Source organism: Cibotium barometz, chromosome 62, assembly GCF_041138505.1.
Source record: "Cibotium barometz isolate CiBa-2024 chromosome 62, ASM4113850v1, whole genome shotgun sequence".
Taxonomy (NCBI): domain Eukaryota; kingdom Viridiplantae; phylum Streptophyta; class Polypodiopsida; order Cyatheales; family Cibotiaceae; genus Cibotium; species Cibotium barometz.
The window spans coordinates 16,856,754-16,877,864 of NC_141107.1; the positions used below are offsets into that span (position 1 = coordinate 16,856,754).

The 21,111-nt window shown below is 40.3% G+C and overlaps 1 protein-coding gene across 1 annotated transcript in view; it reads right to left on the reverse strand.

Annotated features, from left to right (window-relative positions):
* Positions 1 to 6,154, reverse strand: part of LOC147604192 (phragmoplastin interacting protein 1-like) — a 63,022-nt gene extending 56,868 nt beyond the window's left edge. The window contains exon 1 of the mRNA XM_086795157.1: positions 5,724 to 6,154. Within this exon, the coding sequence (XP_086651283.1) occupies positions 5,724 to 6,109 (386 nt within the window). The 5' untranslated portion in view covers positions 6,110 to 6,154. The remainder of the gene's footprint in view (positions 1 to 5,723) is intronic.
* Between the last annotated feature and the right edge of the window lie 14,957 nt (positions 6,155 to 21,111).

A 21,111-nucleotide genomic window follows, 5' to 3' on the forward strand; every position in this document is an offset into this window, starting at 1 on the left:
TAGAGAACTCATCCAATGCTGCTGGAAGTGGTGATGAAGTAAGCACTGGTGAGGGTAATCCCGGAGTCAAAGCAGAACTCATAGAGGGACTGGGAGCTACAAAAGCTGATGCAACGGGAACGGGTGACTGTGAAGGAGCAGCTGGCACCGGGGTTGCAGCAGGGGGAGGAGGAGGAGCTGGACGTGGAAGAGGTAAAAGATCACTAGCATCTGCCGGGAACGGATCATCCAGAAAGTCGGACGATGCATCAGGTGGAGAGCAATCAATGCCAAACAAGCTCTCATCAAACCGAGCATCACGGAAAATGATAATGTCATCAACCTCTAGATCCCAAAAGCGGTACCCTTTGGATCTCATACTGTAGCCTGTGAAGATCATCCTCTTTGACTTCGGGGCGAGTGTGGTCCTTTTCTTATCTAGGATATGCACATAAGCAACACAACCAAAAACACGAAGATGAGAAACAGACGGCTTGTGGCCTGTAAAAGCCTCCTCCGAAGTCATCCCCTCAACCGCTTTTGTGAGAGAGCGGTTAATGAGATAAACTGAGGTAGCCACAGCTTCACCCCAGAAAGCAGGAGGGAGACCTGCATGATGCAACAAAGCATGAGCCATCTCTTTGACAGTCCGGTTCTTTCGTTCCACAACTCCATTCTGCTGAGGAGTGTAAGGAACAGTAGTGTAACACGCGGAAGCTCTGGGAGTCTTCTTTCAGCCCTAAACACTCTTGGAAACCATCTGATGCAAAAACGCAGGTATAGAGAGAGAGTAGAGAGAGAGAGAAGTGCTTGAAATTCAGTATATTCTATGGTACAAAAAGGTACCTAAATCTGCAGCCATGGGCTGCCTTACATAAAAGGTGATAACACCTAAATCTGCCCTAAACTAGGACCCATTCCCTAGTGGAATGAATGAGCAGCCCCCTTCAACTTGGTTCAGCCGACTGGTTCTGTGAGCAGCCGACAGCATCCTTTTGGTTCTTCTCCAAGCCTTGCTTCAGTCTACACTACAAAAGGTGCTCTGTGCTCTGTGCTCCATCATCCTGGTTTTTCTGCCTGGTTCATACTCTTTATCTGGTTGCCTTTTCTGGATCTAGCCCTGAGAATGTCCATGGCATCTATGATGCACATGACATCCCCCTCTGCTAAACTTGATGATGGGAATCCAACCTGCTCTTGGATGACTGTCATCATCCCAATCTTGTCCCGAAGTCCCTCTGTCATCATCCATCCCTGGCAACCCTTTTTCTCTGAAAACCCAACCTGTTCTCCAAACCACTCTGTCTCAGACGAAGATCTATGCATCTGGTTCCTCTAGTCCACAATCCCTTCTTGCCCTGACTCTGAACACCGTCTTGGTCTTCATTCCTGGAACTGAGTCTGGCACTCTCACATCACCCTTGGAGGATAAACCTCCCTTGGGACCGTTGCCTGAGAACCTATCTAGCTCTCGGAACTGCCATCCCCATCTGGCACTGTGGAACACCACCAACAAACCTCATGGGAGTTCTTCCCGATCTGTGTTCCTTGCCTTGGGCTTTGAATCTGTGTACTTTCCTGTGGAACACCACCAACAAACCTCCTGGGAGTTCTTCCCGATCTGTGTTCCTTGCCTTGGGCTTTGAATGAGTTCAATTATGAGCACTTGGGCCTTTTTATATGGGTCTTGGACCCCTTTTATGCTCGCCGACTGCTGGTCGGCCAGTCATAAATTCTTTAAAGGTTATTTAACTCAGCCGACTGGTCATAAATGCTTTCTTTGATGATGCGCCTGCAGCCCCCTTCAACTTGGTTCAACCGACTAGTTCTGTGAGCAGCCGACAGCATCCTTTTGGTTCTTCTCCAAGCCTTGCTTCAGTCTACACTGCAAAAGGTGCTCTGTGCTCTGTGCTCCATCATCTTGGTTTTTCTGCCTGGTTCATACTCTTTATCTGGTTGCCTTTTCTGGATCCAGCCCTGAGAATGTCCATGGCATCTATGATGCACATGACATGTAGCCTGTCGTTGAATGCCCTTCGAAGCAAGGAAGTCATCAAATGGTACAAACTCGCCACCATTATCAGTCCGGAGAAATAAAACTCTACCCCCAGACTGATTTTCCACCATCACGATCCAAGTCCTGAAACTGGCAAAAGCATCTAACTTGCAAGCCAGAAAACATACCCAGACTTTGCGAGTGAAATCATCCACAAGAAGAAGAAAATATTGAGCCCCGTCAAGAGACTCAACCTCCATAGGTCCTGCAAGATCTGCATGTATAAGCTCCGGTCTTCGGGTTGCTCGATGAGTGGCCTCCTCTGGAAATGCATCTCGATGATGCTTGCCCATCATGCAGGATGAGCAGATATGTGAGAGAGACCTGAGCTGAGGTAGTCCGCTGACAACATGCTTAGAATGGAACTTTTGTAAGGCAACAATGGATACATGACCGAAGCGAGAATGCCACAGAGAAGTATCTGCCTCCGAAACCAAAGCCATCAAGGGAGAGAAAAGCTAATGATTGGGAATCAGTGTGAGGGATCTAGGAAAAAAAATTGGTGATTTTGTAGAGACCCCCATCATGGACTCCATTGGTAACAACGGAGAGAGTCTTCTTGTCAATTACTTCGATGACCTCATCATCAAAGTACACACCAAGTCTCTTTTGAGAAGCTTTGTATACAAAAAACACATTTTTGGAAATCCATGGTACATGTAGAACATCATGTAAGGTGACAGAAGAACCCAAAGAAACGTTACCAACACCAATGACAAGAAGCGAAGAGTTGTCGCTGATACGAACTGAAGAGAGAGTCTAGTAGTCCTCCAAGATATGGGCTTGATTGGTCATGTGGACAGAAGCACCACTATCACCAACCCATTCCACCGCTTCAAGTGTGTCACTAACCTCTTCAGGAAAAGTCATATCTGTGATCACGAGGAATGAATTCTCTGAAGAAGTGGATGAATCTGTGACTGCCATGTATGCAACTTTGGCAGATCCCTCCTCTGAAACTTTGCCTTTATCTTTGGTGTTGTCCTTGTCAAATGCTTTAGAAGCATCCTGGGCTTTATACTTGGCTTTGACTGCTCGAGAATCATCACGACGAGCAAAGCAACAAGCCTCGGTATAACCTGACCTGCTATAATAATCACATTCATTGCTTTTGTCCTTGGATTCCTTAGAATCCCATTTACCCTTACCTTTGCCTTTGTTTTTATTGTTTTTGTTGTTGTTGTTGTTGGAGTTCCCTTTTCTACCTTTGCCTTTGTCCTTGTCAAAGGCAACAAAGGCAGACTCCGACTTGCCTTTTCTACGAAGCATGCACTTGTCGTGGAGATAACTCACGACTTCCTCAAAAGAGGGGAGAGGATCATGGAAATAAATATTATCCCTGAAAGCGTCAAAGGAAGCAGGCAACTTACCAAGAAGTTTATGGATGGGATTGTTGATGGTGCTCCCGTACTCCTCAAGCTATAGCTTGATAAGGATGAACTCTCCAATCTTCTCAATCAAGTTATCTAACTCATTGATTGTAAGCTTCTCTAGATCTGACTCCAATTCGGCAATCTTCACTATCAAAATTCTCCCATACCTCCTCTAGATCTCTATCCACATCTAATGAGCATTACTCCGAGAAGAGACAAATTGTGCCTATATAGATGGAGTCATGCAATGGATGATGATAAGACGAGCCCAAGCATCCAATATGCTTCTCAAAGCAGGGTCCACCAAGTGAGGTGTGGAAATAGCCATCCACACACCGGCTCCTTCCAGCAACAACTGAGTGTAGAAAGACCAAGTATGATAGTTGGTTGTTGTAAGCTTCATGGAGTCACTGACTTGGGGAGGATTGTAGGATGGTATGTAGGTAGGAGTGGGAGCAAGACCCTGGATGAGAGAAACTCATATAGGAAAGATTGGGAATAAGAACCACCTGTGGAGCAATGGGAGCAGGGGATCCAGGCTGTGATGGTGCTGGAGAATCAATTGGAGAAGGAGCAGCAGTAGAGAAACCTCGTGAAGCCATGTCCTCTGACAAGAAACATTCTCTGAAGAAAGGGGCTGGAAAAATCAGCAAGTCCTCCTCTCAGGCTGTGCACAGCAAGAAGAAAGGGAGGGAGGGACGGAAGGAAACTGAAAGAAGAGAAAGAGAAGATCTCTCCAAGATGTAGATCCCTGTCCTCAACACCTAGAAGAGGGCTTCAGTAATCCAGACAACATAAAAATCAACAATCTTGCTGAAAATTCAGAAATACAACAGTCCCAAGTGTCAGATAAAGAAAACGTAGCAATGTTGAGGAAGCCTCTGCTCCCGGAAGAAATCATAGCACCTTCTACGCTGAAATCTGCAGAAAACGCAGCAAACTATCGAAGCCTCTGCTCCAAAACAGAAAACGCAGCTCTCTTTTGCTCACAAGTCAACGTTTTTCTCTGATACCATGAAAGAAAGTGAAGCAAATAGAAAACACAGATGTAGGCCCAAGTACAAAACCTGTAAATGCTGTAAATTGGTGTTTATTGCTGAAAACTGAGCACGAGGGAAGCTCGTAGGTGCTATACAATGGTAAGAGGCAGTAGCAACTGCTACTGACATCAAGTGAATGCTGAAAAATGAGATGAACTAGGGGAAAGGGGGTCAACCCTTATATACTCCCCCATATGCTGGTCGGCCAGCTATGGCAGGCCGACTGCTCTACCTCAAATCCATCATGTCTTTCCTTAGGTTGATCGATGAGAACTACTATCAACTTCATGAATCTCACAGCAGCTACTACATCTTATAAAATGCTATATAAATGCTGAAAAATATCTTTAAAATGGTAGAAAAATGCTGAATAATATCTGCTAAGATATGCCAATGCAAATAAATGGCCAATACAAGCATGAAAATGGTGATGTAGACCATCTGGAGATGATATAATCCAACACTCTACTCATTTCTTCGGGACAACAACCTACCATCTGCTTTGGATTCAGGCCTTCTCCACCCTCAGCATCTGCACGGGACAGCAGCCCTCTCTGCTCCTTCAGAGTCTCATGCCCCAAAAGGAGGGCACCCAAATGCTTAAATAGGCGCCCCATAAGCAGCATCTCTACAAAATCTGGGTCAGTTCTACTGCCCAATGTTGTAGCTGCAGCTTGGCAGCTTCGTTCGCCAATTTTTTCAATTCATCTACCTAACTCCTCTACCTTTTTAACACAAGACCATAAGCATTGCGAGTGCTCTCATTAAGTCCTCCAACCAGCCTAGGGACGGTCATAGGAAGACATGCATGGAAGTGCTGAGGTACATCAAATGTCGCAATTATGGCAAGACCTACCATTGGGAGAATCCTTATTTGTTACTGAAACTCAGATTGGCATCACTCAGTCAATAATTGGGTACTGCTACACATTGAGTTTGTTATGAGTGGCACACTCATACTAGGTATAAGGCTGAAAGCTTTAACATGGGTACTTGTAGATGTAGCCGTGCAATGGGCTCAAAACAAGAATGACCAATGGAGCACATGAGAGTTTAACCTATAAAGCTTACTCCACAAATCCAGATTCTTTCAAGGATGATGTGCCCAGCAAGGGCACCCAACTCACCAAAATTTACAACACTCACACTTCTTTGAGAAAAGCCCTCATCTCTTCATCTGTTAAACAGCTCAAACCCATGACATGACATGCAGCAAGCACTAGGTCTCAAAAGCCAACATCAGCCATCTTTTCAAAACCCTAATGAGGGGCATACCGTTGAGCACCATCACGCTCTATGAGGGTCTGCCTGCCACCATCCATGTCTGCATCTTGTGTGTTGGCAGCATCATCGACTATTTCGCCCCATCGATCCCTCTTCTTCTTACTCTTCTTCTTTGCCTTCTCCTTTTTCACCATGGGATTCTCTGACGTGTTCTGAGTTTGATCATTAGCATCGCCTTGTTCAGAATGAGCGTCCCTTTCATTGCTGCTTTTGTGCTTCTTCTTGTTGCTGCTCTTTACGTCTGAAGCTTCCTCTACCACCACCTGCTCGTTGTTGTCTTCGGAGGCTCCTTGTCTTTCCTGCAGCTTCCCACTGTCACGTTTCCTCTTTGCTTTCCTCGGGAGCCCTTCTTCATCCGAATTCCTCTTTTTCGCCATCGCGCTTCTGCAAATTTCAGGTCTACTAAAAAGAGTCACTGTAGTGAATCTCTCTCTAGTTAAATTTTTATTTTTATTTTTATTTTTAGTTGGGGATGTCCCAATTTTAATTTTGGTTTTTTTCCTTGCCCTATGGTATGGAGTCACCTTGAAGGATGTTGGTCAAGATTGAAGGCATCCAAAGGTGGAGACTTTTTAAAGATCAAAATAAAATTTGGGGTGTCCCAATTTTAGTTTTGATTTTTTTTGGTATGGAGGAGACATTATGACACCTAAAGGATGTTGGTCAAGATTGAAGGCATCCAAAGGTTTTTTTTCCAATTTTTGGTTTTTTAAATTTGGGATTTGGTTTAGATATGTTTTCATTAGTATTAATTGCATATTGTTGTTGTTTTCTCGAAGTAATGACTATTGAAAATGATTGCGAGTCACTTCGTGCAAGAGTAGTTACTGTTTATAGTAATAATACTACAAAATGGCAGGACACCCTTTCTTTTTTGCCAACCTTTGTAGAAAGGTAGGTTTTAGCTATACATGTTTTAGAGAGACCCATTTAAACAATGTTGCTAAAGGGGAACCATACAATTGGAAGTGAAGACGTGACAAGGAAAGTTAGGCATGCACTTAAACACGTGCCCTCGACAATTGCAGTTGGTACGATCCTGTATAAGCTTGGACATGCAAAATACAAAGGGACAAGAAAATGAGATGGAGAGGACAAGGGTTTTTGCCCCTTCTGCATAGAAATTACATAGTGGTTTGTTGAAACATGGTCCTACATTGACAAAGCAATGTTGAATTCAGAGACTAATTTAAACGAGCTTGAGAGTAGAAAGGAGAATAAAACTGTAGATGCAAGTATTGACTCCAAAAAAAGTCCTCAAGTTCAATGTTAAACTGCATATGGACAAGGTGTATGCTAAATATATAAATGTGGTGCATTTCTCTACTTCATGGGAAGAGTACCGTAAATGAAGAATTCGAGAGATTGTTTGAATCCACTTTTCAAGATAAGGTCGTGTTGAAAAAAAAAATCTTTGGCAAGGGATGTTATGATGTTTTGTTCCCAACCTCACTCAAAGGGAGTTCCTCCACACTTGTTTACCTATCTATAAGGGGATTGATCTATACTTTTCCTTGGTTTGCTTTTGTTTGAGGTGGGATGTGGAGCGGATTGTTTCCCAATATGAGCTGAATGTAATGGTAGTATAACCAGTCTTGGGTGACACCAATGGAGGAAGGGATACTGGTAAATCCCCAGAGGATAGGGTCAAGCAAGCTCTTCCAGAAATAGAGCAAGTTGAAGTTCCTGAAGAGATTAAAGCACTAATTGCTACGAAAGAAGTGCATAAAAAGGACATGCACAAAAGTGGTCGAGTGCAAGAAGATGAACTGTTCAAAATGAACTTGGGAGATGATCATAATCCTTGAATGGTTCAGGTAAGTACCAAACTCACAAAAAAATGGAGGCATAAATTGCAAGAATTGTTGTCTGGATATAAAGATGTGTTTGCTTAGAGCTATACAAACATGTCAAGTTAGAAAAGATATTGATAAGTTGCTGAAAGTAGGTTCATTTAACCCCATTAACAAAGCTAATTGGGTGTCTCCAATTTTCACCGTCAAATGGGAAGTTGAGGGTATGTGTGGATAAGAGGAAGACACAATCATAGATCCATTTCCATTACCCTTCACAAATTCTCTTGTGGATGCTATCGGTGGTCATGAAATATACTCATTTTTGGATGGATTTAGTGGTTACAATCAAGTGCAAATGGCACCTTAAGACAAAGAAAAGACATCTTTTGTCACAAAATGGAGGGTTTTTGCCTCAAATGTTATGGCATTCGGATTAAACAATGCACCGGGTACCTTCTAACGAATGATTCAAGAAATCTTTTATGAATATCTCATAACATACATGAGGGTATTCGTGGATGATTTCACTGTCTTTGGGAAGCATTCAAAGCATCTTCCTCATTTAACACTATGTATAGAGAGGCGCCAAGAAACCAAATTGAGCCTCAATCTGACAAAATGTACCTGTAAGATTCCTCCCTCTAGCTTTTGTGATGTAAAGGTGTATGAACCTCCCCTTCAGTTTCTATAATCATCCCCTAATTCAGAATACAAGATTTATCCTAGAGAGAGAAAATGTTATAGAGAGAGGTAATACAAAATTGAGATATTTTTGGATACAAAGTTTCTCATAATATCTAAGATGAATTCCCCTGAAACAGAAGTTCAAAAAGAATTTTCCAATGGGCATTAGAAATTAACTCAATATGTGTATTGGAGACCTTAGCCTAAGGGTCCACATTTTTAGAAATTTTTAACTAAGGTCCAAATAAGGTTCTAAAGGACCAATAGGATTAATCCAAGTGTTGGGATAACAAAAATAAAAAGAATAAAAGAAAATACCCCAAAAATGAGAAAATGCTCACATAAGATGAAGAGTTGAGCAAGTACTGGGTTTATTATATAAAAATTAAGGTTTATTAGTAAAAAAATAAATTTTGACACCTCAATAAGGAGGAAGAGGGCTCATGAAGGAGGCGCCTTTTTTTCATCATTACCTTGCATTTTTAATTCAAAAAATGAGATATTTTTATCTCTCCTCTCTCCTCCTACAAACTGGATCAAAAAGTGAGCTAAACTGGTCCAAAACTTATCCAAAATGGATCAAACTGAAGCTGGAAGCCTCTAGATCCCAATTGGACTTGGTTACTGGCCTCCCTCACCTATAAATAGACCCTCATTCCTTTGTATTTTCATCTTTGTGTATTTACATGCCAATATTATCTTCAAATTAGTGTAATTTTATTATCCCTCTATTTTGCCTCTACTTTGGGAAGGTTTGGAGCTTCACAAATCTCCATCCTCTCTTGGAGATTACCCTCTCCATCTTGGTGGCCAAGTTCTCCCTTGTGGGCTTCACTTCTCTCCAAAGAATCAAGCCAAAAATCAAGGGTAAGCTTGAATCCATGGTATTTTTCTATCTTTCTCGATGGTTATCTTCTTCTTCCCAACCCCTCTAATGCTTGGGAAGCTTTTTAATCATTGTTTTTTTCTTGAAATCAAGCTTTTTAATGATTCATAAGGTTTAATTGGTTTAATGCTAATCTTTATGCTTAAATTTAATGTTTTTAATTAGTAAATCTCTCTTTTGAAAGATTAATCATCTTTATGGTTGGATCCTTGTTATGAGGATGAATCTTAATGATAATCTCATTATCTTAATCAAAACTCTAGGCCTGATAAGGTAGAAAAGAAGATTAAATATTTTTATGATTTTAATCTAGTTAAAAATGATGATTAATTCTTTTAAGCTTGTTTATGATGAAGAAAAATCATATTAATTCATTTTAAGATAGAAAGAGAGTTATGATAACATTTTGTAAGTATTTTCATGGATATTTTAAGAATAATCAAAAGGTTTAAATATAATTATGTTTATAATTACGCTATGTATACATAATAAAATTTTAGTTTAAAAGAGAAGTTTCTACCACATTCAATTATGAGTATTTATTAAAATTAGAAAATTGAACATTCTCTGAAATTGCAGTGAAGCTATGGTAAAATTTTCTAGAAAAAAGATGAATTTTATTTTTATGCATAAATTTAATAAAGCAAGAAGAGGAATTCTCATCATATTCTAGGCATAGATATTTTTATGCTAAAAGAATGATTCTTGTCATATTTATGGAAAATACTTTTATAGTATTTATGCATAATTGTTTAAATAGAGAAAAGATGAATTTTTGTTATATTTATCTTTATATATGTACATGCATAAATAAATTTTATGCTAAAAGTGGAGTTTTGAGCATTATTCAATAGTTAGAAAAATAAAGAAGGTTATGCACAAATATTATAGAATCATTCAATTTATGAGAATTATGAAAATAATTCATTTAGATAAATAGATTAGTGTTTATACTAAAAGAGTAAATATGGGTATAATTGATTTTGTATGAATCTTTTATTTAAAAAGAAGAATATTGAGCATATTTTATTTTGAAAAATTTGAGAATGAATGTTAATGGATGTGAATGGATGTAAGAATGATGTGAATGGATGTGAATGAATGTGAATGGATGCAGGAATGATGCGAATGAATGTGAATGGGTGTAGGAATGATGTGAATGGATGTGGGAATGATGTGAATGGATGTGAGTGGATGTAGGAATGATGTGAATGGATGTAGGAATGATGTGAATGGATGTGTGTTAATTCAATTCTAGGATTAACAAAAGCTACCGCCATTATCTTACATCAAGGAAACATGGTAGATACACCAAAGGGTTATACATTCAAGATATAAAGCAATAGTGTCCAAAGCTACAACTTGGACGGGCGCCCGTAATGGTGTGACGGAGTATTTATGGTGATTCCTGCTTCAAGAGCATGTGGTAGCAAGTTAGGATGAAGTCCAAAGTGATGTACGTCATGGATATATTACGAGAGTAGTCATTGTAATAGCATTAGGCCTCTTATGAGCCTAAAGTGCCCGGCCGGCCCACAGTTTAAGTGAGTGTGAACACTTATGGCCATGTATATAAGTGAATTTCTCTCATAATACAACATACTCTCCCATTGTATAATTGAGTCTTGCTCTTGCTAATGTCTCTCCCTAATGCATGCGAGAGTGTGTGTGTGTGTGAAAGTGAAGTGAGGTGAGAGGAGTGAGGTGAGAGGAGGGACGAGGACCCGTAGTAGTGCAATGCGGCGATGTGACGACGCTCGTGGGAGACGCGGCGAAATTGCTTCTCAAGGAGTTGTGGAGCTTGGAGACCTCAAGGGTTACGAGCTCGGCCATTGGAAAGATCCTCACAATAGTTACGGTTCACCAGGTAATCTCTTTTTGGATGTGTTTCAAGGAGGGTTAGGTTGAGCCATAACATTTTTGGCACCGCTGCCGGGGAGCCATCCCTTGGCTTTTTCCATTGTTTTGTCTCTAATCTATGCATAACCCATTGCCTATTATCTTGATTAGTGGTTTTCCATGAAAAAGCTATCGATTTGATGGTGATTTGTGTGAGATTGGGTGTAGAATAGCTCTCTTTTTTGTTTTTGAAAAGAATGCTTTTTGCTTAATTTTTAGATTAATTTGTTATTTTTGTTATTGTTTTTTGTGGTTTTTCATGTTCTTAGGGCTTGCACATAGTTTGTATTAGGCTTAGTTTGCATCCTTTGCATCAAACAATGCATTTCTTAGTGAATGTTAGCTTTCTTTAGTTTAAACATAGATTTGAGATCATTAATTTTAGTTTAATTATGTGTTTTTTGTTGAAATTGTTTGGATTAGAGTGTTAACAAGCATTAGGAGTAGTTCAATCTTTCAAAAAATTTCTTAAAACCATTAAAAAACCCTTGAATTTGACTAATTTCTCTTAATGGATTGGTTTTTGTCATAAGAGTGATTAATCTTGTTCAAGAGACTAAAAATTTAGAAAATATATTAATTGGGGTCTAAATTGATCATATTAGTAGTCGAAATTGAGGTTTTTGAGTGTTTTGAGAGCATCTAGATGCATCAAAACACCTAATCACCTCAATTTTTTGATTAATTGGAGAAATTTGACTCTCTTTACTTAATTTTGCCTTAAAGAGAAAACTATAATTAAGAGACTAATTAATCCCTTAATTTAGATTAATTTACACATGGTTGATGCACAAAGATTAGTTTTTCCTTGCTATATCCAATGATATGCTTAATTGTGTGAATTAATTAGAGATTAATGGTTAATTAGAGTCCTTGATTAGTGTAAAAGAGAAAAAGATTAGTGAAAGGATTAATCTTGGATTAATACTTAATCACTTTTTTACATAACTCATTAAGGCTAATGAGCATTCAATGAGAAGATGCTCATGAGTTGTCAATTTATCCATTTTGGGGGTCATTTATGAAGGGTGTAACGGGTGTCATTAAAAGGTTGACTTTTTTTTATTCCACTTATCTTTTTTGGGAAAATGACCCATATCCACTTTATTTTAAAATACGAAAAATATCCCTCCCTCCCCAAAACGAAATTCGTATTTCCCACTAGATTCTAAAAATAAATAAAAAATCAAAATTTAATTTTCCACATGAAGTCCGGTTCACGTCGCTCGAAAAACACTAGTTCACGTGATAAAAATTTAAAAAAATCAAAATTTAATTTCCACGTGAAGTCCGGTTCACGTGTGAAAACCGTTTCACGATGTGAAATACCAGTTCCGCGGCGGTTTAAAAAATAAAAAATAAAATTTAAAATTGAAAATTTAATTTCCACGTGAAGTCCGGTTCACGCGTGAAACAGTAGTTCATGCGGTAAAAAAATGAAATTTAATTTTTCGTGAAGTCCGGTGTGAAAACTCACTGTGTGAAATAACTCACGTGGGGGGGGGAGGGAGGAAAGACTCTCGAAAACACCCTTGTTTTTGGAGGCCCGTATCTTCTAAATCGTATATCCGATGAAGGCGCTCCAAGGCTAATCGGAAAGCTGACATTGAGCTCTTCGACTTTGGACTCGGTCATCCGAAGTCAAAATCGATCATTCTGGCCTCTGACCAACAGCCTCAATATTCGACTCGAAAATCGTACAAAAAATAGCCCAAAAACTACGAAAAATCGTAAAAACCAGTGCAAAAATGACGAGACGAGCCAGATTCAGGCTACTTTTTGAGAGTCTAAACGACAAAATCACGAACGACTCAGGGAAACAAAGTTGTAGTACTCCAAAAATACTACAACTCTCTCATACAGAGTTTTTTAAAATTCCTTTTGGGTCACCCTCAAAAACGTTATGCGAACCAGGGAAAAAATTCTCGAATTTTTTTGTCTTGAGATAGTGATGTGGAAAATAGGTTTTAAGACCTCGTCTTCCATCTGGGAAGTTCCTAGCATACGCTTTTTCTGAAAAAATATCTCAAGTTCACGTGCGTATAGCACCTAAGCTAATTAGGGCAAATGGACACCCGTTTGATCCAACGAAGAGTGCACCAAGCCTCTTAAGGCTGTAACGGGCTATGGGAAAGTATAAAAAGCAAAAAAAAAAACTTTGATTGCTCATTAAGGAGCATTTAGGTACTCTACATGGCCACGATAGAGGGATTACCCCCAGGAATCACACAAGGACTCAACCCAATGGCTGACATCTTCGAGCCATTGAGATCTATGCCACCAATTCACCTCCCCATGCCATTGGCCATGCCTATATAACAAGCGTGTCATCGGGTTTTACACCCCGTGTCACTTCGATTCAACCGGGCTTTGGTTCCTTGCCGAACATTCCTGCAAATCCTATAAGTACCAACCCTTTCCTGGATGCCCACACCTTGGACATACTGACTAGTCTAGGAAGGGGGTGGCCCAAGGACTCACTGAGTCTCTTCCAACAAGAGCACTCACATATGGCCTCTCAATGATTCATACAGAAATACGGCAGTACAAATTTTCAAAATTATGGGCAAACATGACGGAACAACAGACCCTGTTCAATTCAATCAAATGTTTGAACAGAGATGTGAAGCCTTTGGAAATCCCAACTGTCCCACTAAGGTACATGCATTGAACTTATGCTTAGAGGGAAAAGCTAGTTGATGGTTCATCGCATTGATGCCGCGATCAAGACTAACTTCAAAACCTTAAAATCAGCCTTTATACATGGCTTTTCCAAACAAGGTGATTGATGGAGTGCAATAATAGAACTCTATTCAATTGAGCGTCAACCAAATGAATCCATTAGAGACTTTATCCTTTGGATAAAACTTTTGGACTCACATTGTGAGTCTTGGAAAAAATTAAACAATGTTCAATTGAGGAGATGTTTCATGATGGGCTTGAAGAATAACAGCTTACACAACTTGATCATTGTATTCAATCCGGAAACATTCGATCAATGTTGTAAAGAAGCAATACCTTTAGATAATAACATGCTAGAAGATGATCATGCTACGAGGTGTCCAACATCTGTAAGAGAGGATGAAAACCGTCAAAACCAGACATCCTTAATGCATTTAAAAGTGAGGAGTGAGATGCCTTGTGTTGAGTGCAATCACTACGACCATCCCAATCCTCATTGTGCATACAAGGAACCTGTTCTCCTATAAGGCATATATTATAAAACCTTTGACCATGATACTAAAAAGTGTCCCACTTCATCCACAATGGACTCAAAACCTCCATCTCCCGTGCACCAAACAAAAACAATCCAAAGGGTAGAAACTGCTAAAGAAGCAGTTAATCGGACACTTCAGTGTTTCTATTGTCGTGGACCTCACAAGATGGCAGACTGCACAGTTTGGAGTACTTCCATGCCCATAGTCACTGACACCTTGCGACCAATGTGTGAACGATGTGGCATTGATCACATGTTCCAAGATTGCCCAAGACGAGTTGCTTCAATAATGCAACTTGTCTCACAAAATACAACTCTTAACATCTTAAGTGTATAAAACGGGCAATTATCCATAGTACCCTTGAATGTGCTTACACGCTTACAAGCCAAGGCACACGAGAAACATTCAAAAGGAAACAAAAAGACAATACCTCAACATGGGTAGAAGAACATGCTTTAAAATAGAACCCAAAAGAAAAAACAAAACCTTCTAAACCCAAGAAAAACAAGGAACAAAAAATTGTCGAAACCAAGGTCGAGTTAATAGACAGGAAAAGGATTCTGTAGAGGACAAAGACCCAAAAGGGGACATAAATACGAAAGAGCCAAAAGCTACACAGGATGCATAAGCATCCACATCAAAGACCACCACACAAACCTCAACACCCATATGTACGACACAGGATACAAAAACCCAAAAGAAAATTCGATCTCGTCGCATGGGTAAACATAATGAAAAATTGACAAACCAGAGAAAGTCAAAAAATGAAACAAGTTCTAGTACATCACTAAGTGAGGATGAAACAAGTTCTTACTCTTCGCTCAGTGCACTACATAGACCAATCAAGAAACTAGAATCCACCCAACCACCCCAAATGGATAATAATGATCACATGACATATGTGGAACGCAAAAATCAAGCTTAGGAGAGCATGCTTAGCTTGGTTGAATGTCATACAGGGTCACCGGTTGTGATTGAGCCTCATAATGCCAATCCTAAAAGAACAACCAAGATACAAAGCCTAGAGGAGTACCGCTTTCCCTTTCAAGAGGAAGACATACTCTCTACAGAAGAGTCATTTGAAATAGATTGTACGAATTATAGGCTTGAGAAAGCACATAAGGAATTCGATAATTCCCTTACAAGATTAAAACAGTCTCTCAAAACCTCATTCGGGAGTAATGCTCCTCTCATAATAAAGCCAGCATCACATCAGCACTTGCACCTTTAATGGCTCAACCTCAGTTATACAAGGACATAACAAACTACATAAAACAGGAATGTCAAGATTCGCAAGTTTCCAAACAGCCCTCATTAAGAATTGTTAGAGGGCCAAGTGTGCCATTGTACGCATTGGGTACTCTTGAAAAAGCTGAGACCCAAACAGAGGATGAAAGTGAATGGGAATATGAAACAGACACATGATTTGAAGCTGAAATAATAACCAAAACACCCATGGTTCCTTTGGAAGATTCTATCATGGTATGGTTGGATTTCCCTACAAGCAATGATGTTCAGCACAAACGCGCTTTGATTATCCCTCGAGCAAGTCATAACATCATGATAATAGACACTTGGGTGTGTCATTAGGACAACCTCAACTCATCCCTACAAGCAATAGTCTTGCAAAAGGAGCTAATGAACAAAACATTGAAGTTCCAGGTTACTTTAGATACACTACTCAAACAATCGATGGCGATATGGAATTTACATTTCATGTTACCCTAGATTCCCCTTGAGTATGATGTCGTCTTTGGTAGACCTTGCATAAGTGAATCATTGTATTCACTAGATGAATCCATGCAAACAGTCACCTTGAACACTTCTGCATGCAATGTACAATTACAGGAGAAAGAAACCTTGCAAGAGTTAGAATTTCCAATATATCTTACTGAAAAAATCCCTAAGATTTTGGTTAGATTGGCAATTGTAAATAAAATCACCACAGCTCAAGCACAGCTTTATCCAACACGAGAACACAATCTCATGATCCTCGAGCTATGGGATTTGTTAGGTCAACCAACACTCATCATGACACATCCTGAAAGGATTACCTTTACACAAGACTTGAACATGCCATGTCTGGGGTACTTTGAACATACAATGTATATTGAAACTAACTGCCTCACTTGCAAGTTTTTTGTGGTTGAGTATGTATTGGAACCATATTTAATCTTGGGGCATAAATGGACTGTTGGTGCCCAAGCACCATTGTGCTTTGCTAGTGATAGAGTCATCATGATGGTCAACAACAAAAAGTTGACAATACCATACTGCCAGGAAGAGGATCCAACTTTAATGGATATCTATGATGCTGAACGCAAAAGGACACAAGCCTCTTCCATAAAAGCCCCTCTACACAATGACCTACCATCTGCACCAACAATGACGACTGACTCGGATAAAGCCTCTACTCCTTCAACCCCATCCTTACCTACAAAGTTTGATGCCAAAACCTCGCAATCAGCAGAAAGAAGCTATTCCTGAAGAAGTTCCTAGAGCCCCAACCATCTAACTCTATCAGGGAACTCAAAGGAAAGGCCCCGGCTCCTATGCATCTTCATCAACAAACCTCACCAAAGGAGACAACCACATGCTCAAAGGCTTTGTCATTGATAGCCACTCCACAAGAGACTCTAACCTCATCATCAACAATGCCAATGAGTCTCAAACCTACAGCCTCAGTGCCAACCCAAGTCACGGAGGGCCCTAAACCTTCCACACCAACCCAAAAGAAAACTCCACTAAGATTCCCACAATCACGATATCTTAATAGTATCAACATGTGGGTGGAGAAGCAGCTACTTGTAGCTCAAGGCTACTATGAAGGTGCCAATCAAATTTGGGTGCCTCGACAGTCAAAAACTCTTCTTTAACGAAGCACTCGAAAGCCAAGGAAGAAGAAGAGTACTCCACAACACCGTCCACCATAAAAGCCTATGCGAGTTCCTCAAAGAACGCCACCAATGCAACAAATGTGGGTACCAAAAACACCGCTGCAGCATAAGGCTACTACAAAAATAATACCAAAGCATGGGTCCCCAAGCACATCACAAAGTCCCCTAAGCTTACACAAAGAAGAAAGCCTCAACACCAAGCACAACGGCCACCAAATTACAGTGTTCGTCAAAGATGGGCACCTGTGCATGTACATCATCAACAAGGATACTATGATGGTAATTCCATCATATGGTTGCCAAAATCGAACATTGTGAAGAAAACCTCAACACCAACTTCAACCCCAAAAAACTTCACCTAAAGTTCGACAAGAATGGAGGCCCAAGAAACAACAAGCAAATCACTCAACCACTCTCGTGCATTCAGCACCAACACAAGAGCTTGTATGTTTAAGAAAACAATCAGCAATCTTCCCTACTGCCTCGACATCATTTTAGCAACAAATTCAAGATCAAATACAGAGACTCAGGAGTACATCAAGAATAAAATAACAATGCTCTTGTCACCCCTCTGGAAGTGAGAAATGAGCGCACAAGAAGCTGTTGCTTGCAAGCCATGACCTAGAAGACCCAAAAAAAAACACCTCCAGGTCAAAACCTGCAAATTCACGGAATTCTATATCATGGAATTACAATTCAAGGAGTTCCATCTCACGGCTTAAGAACCTGCACTCACATTTAAGCCTCATCATGGATTAAGCCATATCACATAATAGCCACTATATATTTGTTAAGCTTATTGCTTACTATTCTTTTGGCTAAATTAATGTAGCAGCTGCTCCATGAGTATGAATCCATACTCATGCACTGGAGAACATTTGCACCAAAGCCTCACCATCAACAACTTCCATGTACATCTCTCTTTGGATGGGGGAGCCATGGTGGGTGAAAGCCTAGTCAATGGTACAACCCATCGCCTGGAATTTTCTTTCAAATTACAAAGCTCTCCAAACGATGCCACAATCTTCATAACTCAATTATATTCAATCCCTAGTGAAGATCTCTATATTAGCCTCGCAAGTTGACGTAATTCTTTCAATCCTCACCAACAAGTGGCTACTTCAACACAGAGCACTTCAATAAGAGTCTATATGACTCAATTCTTGTACTTCATGTAAATCTGCTTCGTAAGAGCACTTAAATATGCATAAAAACATAAAAAGCACATGGACAGAAGAAGACAGGATCAGATCCTACTCAACAACATTTGATAAGAATCCTGCCACACAAAGGGACATCATCTCACAAGCCAATTACTTCAAATGATGAATGTCGCTTCAATGAATCAAATGAGGAACTGAGAATCACCATCTCGTTCTGATGATTAAGTCTATTTTCCTCCGGATCCTTCTCTCTCTTCTCTCCCATTATTAACATCTCTTAGTGCTCCCATTAACAAAAATCACATGTAACCTTACCGATGATTGCCAAAAACAAAGTGAGCAAAAAAAAGGGACACACAAAAATAAAAATGCAATCATTCACAAAACAAAAACCCCCCACCCCATTAGGAATTCCCAATACACCACTAACCTCTTCATTTATTAACTAGCTTTTCTTATTCCTTCCAGAGGAACAAAGACCATTGAACGACGTCATTCAACATCAACGCCATCGACAAACTTGTTCATTCTCCCCACATGAAGGTCTTCAACGCAATCACGAGGACGCGATCCTCATCAGGAAGGGGGGGATGTTACTCCAATTCTAGGATTAACAAGAGCTACCACCATTATCTTACATCAAGGAAACATGGTAGATACACCAAAGAGTCATACATTCAATATATAAAGTAATAGTGTCCAAAGCTACAACTTGGACGGGCACCCATAATGGTGTGACAGAGTATTTATGGTGTGGTGATTCCCGCTTCAAGAGCATGTGGTAGCAAGTTAGGATGAAGTCCTAAGTGATGTACTTCATGGATATATTATGAGAGTAGTCATTATAATAGCATTGGGCCTCTTATGAGCCTAAAGTGCCCGGCCGGCCACATTTTAAGTGAGTGTGAACACTTATGGCTATGTATATAAGTGAATTTCTCTCATAATACAACATACTCTCCCATTGTGCAATTGAGTCTTGCTCCTGCTAATCCTCTTGCTCCTGCTAATCCTCTTGCTAATCTCTCTCCCTAATGCATGCTAGTGAGTGTGTGTGAGTGAAGTGAGGTGAGAGGAGGGACGAGGACCCGTAGTGCAACGCGACGGTGTGACAACACTTGCGGGAGATACGATGGAATTGCTGCTCAAGACCTCAAGGGTTATGAGCTTGGCCATTGGAAAGATCCTCACGCAAATAGTTGTAGTTCACCAGGTAATCTCTTTTTGGATGTGTTTTAAGGAGGGTTAGGGTGAGGCATAACAATGTGAATGGATGTAGGAATGATGTGAATGGATGTAGGAATGGATGTAAGAATGGATGTGAATGGATGTAGGAATGATTTGAATGGATGTAAGAATGATGTGAATGGATGTAGGATGATGTGAATGGATGTGATAGGATGTCAATGGATGTAGGATGATGCGAATGGATGTGGAATGATGTAAATAGATATGAATGGATGTAGAATGATGTAAATGGATGTGGAATGATGTGATGTGAATTGATGTAGAAGAATGTGGAATGATGAGAAATGACGTGGAATGATGTGGAAAGATGGGAGTTTGTTGGAAACTGTACTTGAGACCTGTTTTTAAAGATTGTTTTATGTCAAGAATGTTGAAAAAGCATTTTGACTATCTTGTCAAATAAGGTCGTGAGGACCTAAGTGAAAAGGTTGCAAAACAGCAGCTATAACGGAGAGTCAATGAAGGACGTCTTGTGTGGCAAGATCGGTCGAGGTCTTGACTAGCCTCGGTTTGATTAAAATGGTGAGCTTCTGGTATGGTGGATGAGGGACTAAGGAAGCGGCCTATGAGTGAAGCGCTAGGTGACCTGCGAAGGAACCTAGAGGGTGATGACCATACGGTGCTCAGGCCCTGGGTTGCCCAGGATACCCACGCATGCGACAAGGAAGAAAAATGAGTTGGAGCTGTTTTCTGAACACGGGCATGGATCTGGTCCATTGGCCTTGCTGGTCTTGAACAAACAGATGAGTTCATGGCTCTTTTACATGGATCTTGTTGGTTGATCTTGCTAATCCCCAAGTGAGAGTCCATATGGTTTTTATGTGATTAAACTCCTAGGTACTATGGGCAAGGAACTATTGAAAAGGCCCTTGAGTGAGTAGGTGGTGAGCGTTCTAATGCCGATGAGCCATAGGTACGCTGAGGAAGGAATGACTTAAATTGGATCTTAGGGTTGGAAAGTGGAAAAGTTGGAAATTGGATCTGGAAATGGAATACTGATATGATGTGAATGGATGTAGGATGATGTGAATTGGATTTGGAAATGAAACACTGTGGTTTTATCGCAAATTTGTTTTGGAAATAGTTGAATCAGAGAAAAGGCAATTTCATATTGGGTGTGTAAGTGGTCTGTCTATTTGATTTTTGCATGAGAGTCAGCTAGGGGGCCTGGGAACTCTTTTCCCTGGTACTTGGGACAAAACATAACCAAATTTTCATAATGGATCTTATCAATACAGTTGGGCGGTTGCCTAACCCATGGGACTAGATGGGGTTAGGCTAGACTGATGGATTCTTATAATTAAAATTCAATTATGTTCAAGTTACGATAGTTGAAGTAAATCACGGATAATCCTTGTTCTATGAAAAAGAATCAACGGCTGTGCATCTTGACGAGGAAAAAAGTGTTGGTCTCTATGATCCAAGTGCAAGTTCCTCCCTTGATTCGGCCATGTGATACGCGGGTTCGGTCGGAATGCAAAAGGGAAGTTAAGGCTCTTGGATGAGGAAAGTTTTTTCTGGTCTCGGTTTCGGAGGAACCACTGGACTAGTCCCTTGCCCTGACATTCATGGGCGAGGCCCGAGTGGG